Source organism: Aspergillus chevalieri, chromosome 5, assembly GCF_016861735.1.
Source record: "Aspergillus chevalieri M1 DNA, chromosome 5, nearly complete sequence".
Classification (NCBI taxonomy): Eukaryota; Fungi; Ascomycota; class Eurotiomycetes; order Eurotiales; family Aspergillaceae; genus Aspergillus; species Aspergillus chevalieri.
The window spans coordinates 1,509,004-1,518,400 of NC_057366.1; the positions used below are offsets into that span (position 1 = coordinate 1,509,004).

At 45.8% G+C, this 9,397-nt stretch overlaps 2 protein-coding genes across 2 annotated transcripts; one reads left to right on the forward strand and one right to left on the reverse strand.

Annotated features, from left to right (window-relative positions):
• Nucleotides 1-363: 363 nt before the first annotated feature.
• On the reverse strand, nucleotides 364-2,844 carry ACHE_50519A (uncharacterized protein; the record flags this gene model as incomplete). Its single annotated transcript, XM_043280245.1, has 1 exon — nucleotides 364-2,844. One exon carries the CDS (start codon nucleotides 2,842-2,844, stop codon nucleotides 364-366), a length of 2,481 nt encoding a protein of 826 aa, XP_043137843.1.
• Nucleotides 2,845-4,631: 1,787 nt separating this feature from the next.
• On the forward strand, nucleotides 4,632-6,921 carry ACHE_50520S (uncharacterized protein; the record flags this gene model as incomplete). The annotated part of the gene is made up of 5 exons (XM_043280246.1): nucleotides 4,632-5,049; nucleotides 5,110-5,858; nucleotides 5,961-6,268; nucleotides 6,318-6,754; nucleotides 6,812-6,921. 5 exons carry the CDS (start codon nucleotides 4,632-4,634, stop codon nucleotides 6,919-6,921), a joined length of 2,022 nt encoding a protein of 673 aa, XP_043137844.1.
• Nucleotides 6,922-9,397: the final 2,476 nt, after the last annotated feature.

The following is a 9,397-nucleotide window of genomic DNA, read 5'->3' on the forward strand; positions in this document are numbered from 1 at the left end:
CCTATACATGTACATGGACACCAGGCTATCAGTATCCTACTCCGACAGCCAGCATCAATACTACTTATTGTCCCCCGAAAACGGAGGATTACAACTGAAAGCCTTCCACCCGCTTTCTGGAACCCCCGTGCTAATTATGCCCGCCAATCACCCTGTACCACACTAGCACGTGGATCCACTCACTAGCCAGTAATAATTGTGACGCAGAATCAGGGGCAGCCAATCATCAACTGTGAGACCAGAATAGAGGCGGACACGCGCCACTTTTGCATGGAGATGTGGCTGCTGCACTGTGGCTGATGTAGCCGCCTTTCCGCACTCTTCCCCTCTTCATCTCACCTTCACAGTTTCCTCAATTGTGACTTAATACACAATAATTGGAATTGATACTCCTGTCGTGACATCATGATTGATCTGCTCCTGGGCCCTGGGAGTTTTCCCTTCGAGCAGTAGTCGACTAGCCACTCCCAACTTATAGTACAAAGGATTTGTACTGATTGCTGCAACCACCACTGGCTGCTCTCCTTTCCATTCAGTTTCAATGGTCAAATGAGTATCACCCACCATGAGCTTGGTTCCCTGGACGAGACCAGTCTTCGCTGTCAGGTTATTCCGCTGCTGATTCCTACTACCACGTGCTGGTAGCCATAGCGGATCTAACATGATTCGAGTTGATAGGCCTGTTTGTGCAATTCGAGAATGACCGTTCTTGCATGGTCTAGAGCACTTCTGGATATTCCCATGTGCGCGAATCTCAAAACAGCGTTGACTAACTATAGGAAAGGCCGATGTGTCTCGCGTATCCTTGATCAGCCGAAACCAGTTGGTAACGTCGTTTGTTGTGACTGGCGATATGCGACAGGTCAGGGGAGTGTCTGTAAAGGGCCACCAGGCCTGCAAACTTCCATCATGATCGATTCCGGTGTATTCAAACAGTTTGATGCAGTCGATTATTCTGCGTCGGGCATCCAAGCCACTCAATACCTTCTGTTCATTGGTTCTGTTTCCGAGGCAATCGATCCCTTCATTTTCTTCATTGACCCAGCAAGAGCTGATACAGTTGATATCGCCAATTCCGTGCTCGCATGGATTCAACGAGTTGGCCACACCATCTTTTGATCTGGTTCCTCTCTTCTGTGATATGCAGATAGCATCCCACAAGGAGATTCTCCTAGCATTCCCAGTACATGCGCTGATCTCGAGACCTACCTGGAGCTTCAAAAGTGGCATCAGTCTAGTATTTGGCTTGTCGCAAATCTCGATTAGTGCGCTCTTCTGTGTCCGTGCTGGGATCTTCTTCCATTTCTTGGTGATGCCTCCCGTGACATATTCACCACCACCTAGGTTGACCTCGTAGCCATCTCCAACATAGTGTCCTCTGTATGCTCCTGGGATCTGTAGTTGACTGGCAATTTGTTGTTGTATCAAACCAATTTGGGTTTGGCATTTGTCATTAACAGTGAGCCCAACTTTGCCCGTGGCAGTGCCAATCAAGATCCGCCTTGCACTATTCAGCAAGAGATTCTCCGGACGTTCAATTGCCACTAAAGAATGCGGCAGCTCTTTCGTCCAGTGAAATTCAAGCTCATACGGCACGCGATCGTGGGTCATTTCATGCTCACTCTGGGACGAAAGCGGGACTATGAAACCCCTTTCGGTCTTGATAATTGGCGTTTTATCTGGGGTTCTACCAAACGGCCATACCGGTCCCCAAAGATGCTCAAAATCTTGAACTGTTAAAGATACTTTCATGCCGGTGTCTGGTGATGGTATCGGATCGTTTCTTCCGAGAACCCATGCAGGACCGCCGATAAAATCCTCAAGGCATGCCAGTTTTCGAAGTGTGAAATTCAAGCCAAATCCTACCGGGATCTTGTCCAAAGGCGTGCTGCAAAATATTGAATCAAACCGACAAGCATGCGAGCCGGAGAACGACACGAGGCCAATCGATAGCGCTGTGCATAAGAAGCGGAGAGAAGGTAGCCATTTATGCGATGCAAATTGTGGAATTGCATCGCGGTCTTGGTCCTTCCTTCCATGGCGACCCTGTAGTTTCCGTATAAGGGATAGAGACAGGATATGTGCTGTAGTCTTGTTTCCCCGTCTTGACGTCCTCATAGCAGAAAGTGAAGTGACCAGTAATTCCATTTCTTCCAACGAAACATGAACGGCTTCGGCGACATCTGGTCTTGAAGGATCTTCGACCAAAATGGTAAACGTACGATCGCAGAACCCCTCACGTTGGAGATTAATCAATGCGTTAATGCATCCTCTGAGCGCTTCCACGCATTCAATAAATGATGAATAGGGGCCTGAATTTTCCAAAGCGCTATCAGGTAAATAAGGGAGGAACTGATCAAGTCCACAGAACAGCGCAGTATCCAGCTCAAGTTTGTCTAGCTTTTCATGATACTCCTTTGCATTTAGTATAAATTGCAGATCGTAAGCCTGTTCGATTCCCAAGTCTATCGAGGTATTTCCCTCGCACTCAGGTGCTGCAGTGTCTTCAATTGAAGGCGCCAACATGAAGTCCGCTTTGCTGGCCGAGGGCACGCCTGCGCCTTGGGAGCCACGCAGTTCCGCCTTGGAGCGGTTGTTGTATATATATGATGGAGCTTGGCCATCTTTGTTGAGGTTTGTTGGCGATCTGCGTATCCGCTTTGCATGGCCCCGATGGGCCTTGTTGTCACTGCGATCAAAACTTCCCCGTGGATCACCGGATTTCGCAGTGTTAGGCGGCATGTCTAGAGGCTGTGTGAACCAAGGGGACAGGGTAGGCCCAGTAAAGCTCTGGTTTGCAGGCAAGGAATTATATGCAGAAGGTCCCAATGTCGATAGCGGCATATTTCCGGGTGCTCCGTACAGAAGGAAATCGATTTTACCGAGCGTGCCATTCAAAAGGCCTCTCAGATGAGATAGATCGTTTTGATTCATTGTATGGAGCCTGCTTTCTATCTGCTTCACAAGCTCTTCGGATTTGTCGCCTGTAACAGGAAAAGACGTGTATCCGAAATTCATAGAAGGATATGCAAAGTCGTTTGCATTTACATGCATCAAATGATTGCTGCTATAACCAATGCTGGGGTTATACATGATAGCGGATTGGATCACATAGATCAAGTAAAAATGTAAAAATAACTCGAATATAACACAAATCGAAGTCACATCAGCAAAAAAGGGGGTTTAAAAGATACTGGAAGAAGTAGATGCATCCGGGGATAAGGCTGTGACTCAATTTGCACAGCCTTGTCTTTCTCAGAAAGAACAACCAGGACTGCCTACTATGGGAATGATCATCAGCGAGGCTGAACGTGGCTGGTGCTTGTCAATGTTGATCAGCAATAGATAGCTTTGTGGACATCGTACTGGTATATAGTGCAGTAGGTAGTAGTTAGCAGGATCAGTACAGATTGAACTGGTAAATTAATAGAGATGAAACCGAAGAGATCAATCTATAATGGTGGCTGGTATTTGTATAGATTTGCAATGTAAATGACCGGCGTTTGATGTATTACTGCCCTATGTGCCACCAAGTCTTCTATTTGCGTCAGTCCAATGTAAATAGCAGTATTTGTATTAGGATAACCAGCAGAAGGCCTGCCCCCCCCCCGCCCCTCCCCTCCTCCAGCGGCATCAAAATCCGTTATCATGTTTGAGCAATGTGCGAAACAGGAATCTCTCGATTTAAACCATCCTTATTCCGCCATGAATTGTGGGAAAGGCCTACAATTAATAGAGCTCCGGAAGTTGTATCGGAAGTTTACTGGTAAATATACTGACATTAAGTCTCTATTCACCTGTTAAAAGTTGAAAACTTGGCGACGCATATAAACTGGAATTGCTCATCTATCCATAAGGTGCAATGATACTATTTGGTTTTGCCAAGTATAAGTTGTGACGGTTAGCGAGGCCCCAGAAACGGCTCCCATTGAACCATCCTTCTGCCGAGTCCTACCGCCTGCCGTCGACGGGAATACTATTGCCATTTGCGGTATGGCGTCTACTGTATCAGGGATAGCGCCGCCTCGCGCTGCTTTTAGGCTGCTCACTGATGAGGATCTATCGGACAAATAGTAGGCCCGATTACCGAGACCAGGGGATCTTTATATAGGTCGGTGTTTACATACTGTGTATATTTAGATAGTCAAGCACTCAAGCACTTGTTCTACGTGTGGTTACCATAGACTTCGATATAACTCCTTTCGGCGTATAATATACTCTCCATCTTCTGTACGCCATATAGCCTCATGCAGTCGGACTATCGGCTCCTGATTCCTGAACCTGAGCTACCCGCTTCACTTGGCGGCAACGGCGGCGGTGGTAGTATATTCCGTAGGTCTTCCGTACCATCCATCTCTAATGATCATCTCTCATCTCACTACATCCTATTCTCTGCAAATTTTATTTCCTGACCTGGCTTGGAATAGTCTTGGATGGAAAACTGACATGTATCGCCTGCCCATGTGTGTAGGCCGTTGACAACCCCTCTTCTTACAGTATTGTTTGTCAGGCAGGTGCATTTCTAGTTCTCATTAGGCAGGTGCCAGGTGCACTCCTTGTTCTCATCAGGCAGGTGCCAGGTGCACTCCTTGTTCTCATCAGGCAGGTGCACTTCTAGTTCTTATCTTTCAATGGCTGCTGCCATCACCAGCTGGGTGCTCAACCCAATCCAGTCTTTGACAATGTCTCGACCGCGTACTCGCAAGTTATGGTGCACTTTATCCCATGATCTTCAGCAGTCATTTCCTATAGAGTGTGCTGCAGACCAAGATGATATTGACACTCTCAAAAAGAAGATCTGGGATCGTTTACCAGCACGCTTTGAAGATACTCTAACCGACTACAGTGAGCTCAAGCTCTACAGCCCTGTTGTGCAACTCAATTATGAAGAGGAGTTTGATGTGAAAAATGGTGAATTCCTACGCCCACGCCGAATGATCACGTTCAACCCACTCTTCCCTGAAAGCAAGGATCCAGATGTGGATATTGTTGTTGTTGTGAGCGGAGATACCACTACACGGAAACGGAAGCGCTCTGAATCACAAGGTGGTGAGAATATCCATTCTTAATGATCTTTTCATGCTTATAGCTGACATTTATATATGATAGTGAACTTACCTCCGGAACGGCCCATCACAGAGGAACCACGCATATGTCCTCGAGAGCGTACAGTGTCAGAACTCGCGGCCATTTTGGATGACGTGAACATAGTCCATGTGCGTGGGACTCCAGCCAGTGGGAAAACATATCTCTCTGAACTCCTGAGGGACCATTATCAAAAAGAGGGAAGAAGGGTTTTTTTGATCACAGAATGGGAAAAACTGAATCCCAAGAATCCTTGGGGAAGTTTTGTCAAGCTTGTTAAGAATTCAAATGAAGAACTAGAAGATGCCCCTGCTAGTTTCAACACAACTTCATCACAGTCAGAACAGGGTCACTCTTGGGTTGTGACATCAGACACTGTGATTCTCGTGGATGAGGCACAGAAGACTTACAGTGATTCTGTGCTCTGGAACACAATTTTCAAAGAGAGACAGAAGTCTGTCTGTGCATACAATTTTCGACTATGTCTTTTCTGCTCTTATGGCAGTCCAGGCACAGGCCCAGATCAAACATTCTTCACTCCAGTTACCCTTGTCAACAAACAACGCATCTCATTGACACCACAAAGCCAGCCAGGCTCACCATCTATAGGCTTATTTTACAGCAAAGAAGAGTTCAGGGATGTTGTTTCACGATTGATCAAGTATCTCTATAAGCAAAAGTTCAGTTTTGATGAAGGTGCCCTGGACTACATATTTGTGCTATCAGGTGGTCATCCAGGAGCGGTTGAATCCCTAGTCAATGTAATTTTCCAGGTATGTGCCAAATTATTTTCTTTTATTTTGATGTTCCTCCCACCCACCAATAATGAGGCATGGTGAGAAGCTTTATCTGAGTCAAGAAGCTAACAGTTTTAGAACTACCGCCATGAGATCAAGCATAGACATCTTAGAACCTTGACAGAAGATCATGTCATCTGGTTCCTGGAGGATACTGCCACAGTCTTTGACAAGCTTAGTAGAGAGTCAGTTAATCGCTCTTTTCCTCGTATAGAGAGGTGCACAAGCAAGATTTCAAACATATTGAACAAAATTACAGAGGAAGGAAGTGTTCCATTTGATCTCAATGATGCAGACATCAGGTTCTGCTATCAGAATGGTTGGATTCACAGGGTAGCTCTGGATGGTGATGATATTGCAGTTTTGCCATCGCGCTTACATGAAAAGTAATTATTCTCATATGCCCCTATTGTTGTTCTGACCTGACCATCTTAGATACATCGAATATTGGATTGGCACAATGTCAAAACCCCTGCCTGCCAGATTTGATTCCCTACTGAAATTATGCAAAGAAATTCTCAGCAAATTCTCTATCATGAACTTAAGGCATTCAGCTGAGGGCAAAAAAATGTCAACTGCATCACAACCCAAACCTGTGGAAGCCCAGTATCAAAGTGAGTTCTACAGGGGATTTGTCCATACAGCAGGGCAAGGTGTACCGATATCCAGTGAATGGTCAAGGACCAAGGATGGTCGAGTGGATTTCTATATCCCAGAAAAGAAATGGGCGATTGAATTGTTGAGAAATCATATCAAAGTTGAGGAACATATCTCTCGATTCAAGGAGGGTGGCAAATATCATCCCTGGCTGAAGGAGAATATGGTCGAGGATTGGATCATAATCAACTGTGCGACTTCCTTACCAACCAAAGGTACATTCTTAATGCCAATTAAGTATCTATGATTTCATCTCACTGACAACTTGATAGAGTACTCTGAGTCTAGACTGTGGCATGCTGTGTTTGTCAATGATTATTCTGAATTGCAGTTGTATAACCATCAGAAAGTTCTTATGATGTCTGTGCATCTACGTGGCTGAGAATCAGCATGGATGATATGGCTATTACACTGTTTCCTTGCATCTGTCTTTCATTGTGATATCTTTTTTAGCTGTAGCCAACTTCTTGACTATCAAGCAATCAGATGACTTCGTCTGATCTCCTTTGTCTTACCCTGTGAATCTCAGTCTAGCTCACAGGATAGTTGGTTGTGTTCCTGGGAGCGTTGAGCAAGCTTCTTACCCAGATTGATCCCAGAAATGGACTGGAACTTCATCTTCAATTGACTGTCAGATTGATGATGCCAGCGCTTGGACTGGGGTAGAGAAAGGGGGTGGGGATCACACCGGGTGTGGGTGGCTGTATGAGTAGCGCACCCCTCTATAGAGCACCCTGTTACAGATCCCAATGTATCAATCTCATGTGATGATGCAGGGAGTCAAGGCAGAATCATTGGATAACAAGTGATGATGAAAACGCAGGAAGGAACAGGGATTAAGCTGATATCTAAACAGATCAGTCATGTAATCTCATACCATTGTTTGACCATGAATGGTATACGAAATGGTATACTGCAACCATCGTTCGACCACAGATGGTATACAGAATGGTATACAGATACAGGATATATATAAGGACATTCATTCATGTACCTAGCTTAGTTCTTTGCGATCAATCTAGTTAATCAAGCATTGGTTACCTTTCTAGTTTCTGACTTGTCTGCACTTAACTGACAACCCAACATACATGCTCAGTTGACCTTGTTTCTCTATTCATTACCTTCATTGATTCTACCTGTTGACTATCTACAGAGCTTGGAAGGGGCGATATACCCATCGACACATTACGAACCGGACCTGGAGAGGCATTGAGCATACAGACACATTAGGGGACACTTAGGGTAAGTGTTCAGTCTTGAAATACAACTAACTAGAACCCTAGGTATGATACAGGAGAAGCCAGGTTGTGATACACCCACGCTAGTCGCGCGAGCGCCATAAGTTGACACCACCTCACACCCTTTAGGGATACCCACCCAACTATTGACTGTACTCAAAGCCACACACCGGCCGGTAGTAGTTGGGTGGGTGACCACCAGCAAATCATATAGTGTAATTTCCGAAATGGTAGAAGGAAAAGAAAATATGGACAATGATCTTATGCTGCCAGGGATCAAGATTTCATGCTATTTTGTAACGGGATTGGGATATTTGTGAATGCTCAGGTTAGGATGCTTGAGTTGAGACCATTTCAAGCAGGGAAATCTCCGTCCAGGCCCACTCTCCCAAGAACTTCAGCTGCCTTGATGGCTGCACTTTCAACATCTACGACCGTGATGACCCCTGTGTCGACCGCTGGGAATCTCCCGATTTGTTTTGAACCTCTAACATTACATAACCGTACATTTAACTACTAGAGTCTTCTTTGTTTGGGTATTATACAATTCAGCCTTGGAAACCCCTCCGCAGCGACCGCAGCGAAAGCGTCTAGGTAAGTGATACCGAACAAAGAGTAACAAAAGGTCCATTTTGAAACTAGCGTCAAGGACATGAAACCCATCGCCTCGCGTGGAGGTAAAGCCCATGGCCATGGGAATACGCTCACCTGATGCTAAGACGGGAGTTGGTCTCGAAAAACGGCCACCGAAGTAGCCCTTTTCGGCCGCCTGCTAACCGTCTCATCGTTAAATTGAGTACTCTTCGTGTATATCTCTTCATTATAAGTGCTCGCACCAATAGAAAGAATCTAACAACTGGAGAAAAACATCAGAAATTAATACCCATCATGGCGTCACCGTGAGGCTCCAACGTGCTCTAACTTTCTAGCAGCAACAACATGCTCTACTACAAGACCAAATGGAAGACGACATGAAAGACTCGCCGGAGCCACTGGTCGCGGAAATTTGGGAAAACACACATGCAATTACGGCTCTTCGATCCCATAGAGATTCAGCCACCGATGCATCTATTCCAGATTTACAGGTCCCAGAAAACCCCAGAAGCAATGGGATTTCGCCTGCGACCGCACAAGGTAAGTCGCCGGCTGCCGAGGCACGCGCAGACGTCGAAGCAGATATCAAGAGAATCAGGGACCTAGCCCCAGTAAATCTAGCCGAATGTCACCGCGAGATGTGGAATTTCAATTCACGATATGTGTCGTGGCAAAAAATAGAAGAGAATCGCAAGAATCGCAACCAAGAGGTTGGTTTGCTTGCCTTGATGTCGTCAGACCGTCCCATCTCCCCTAAGAGAGTAGGAATACAACGAATTCGCTCACAGAGGCAATGTGACTGCAGAACTTACAAGTGATGCACCAAAAGAACCAGACGCTTGACCCAAGTTGGATTCGTCCCATGCGATAACCGAGAGACCCCTGATGGTTCTTTTCGTTGGCGTAGAGGTCAACCTAAAACGCGGTTTCAATCTTTTTGATTCTGACATACAGAGTCTCAACGAATCTTGGTACTGAAACTTTCTGGAAATATCGACATCCCTAAACACGATCCATGTTTGCGAC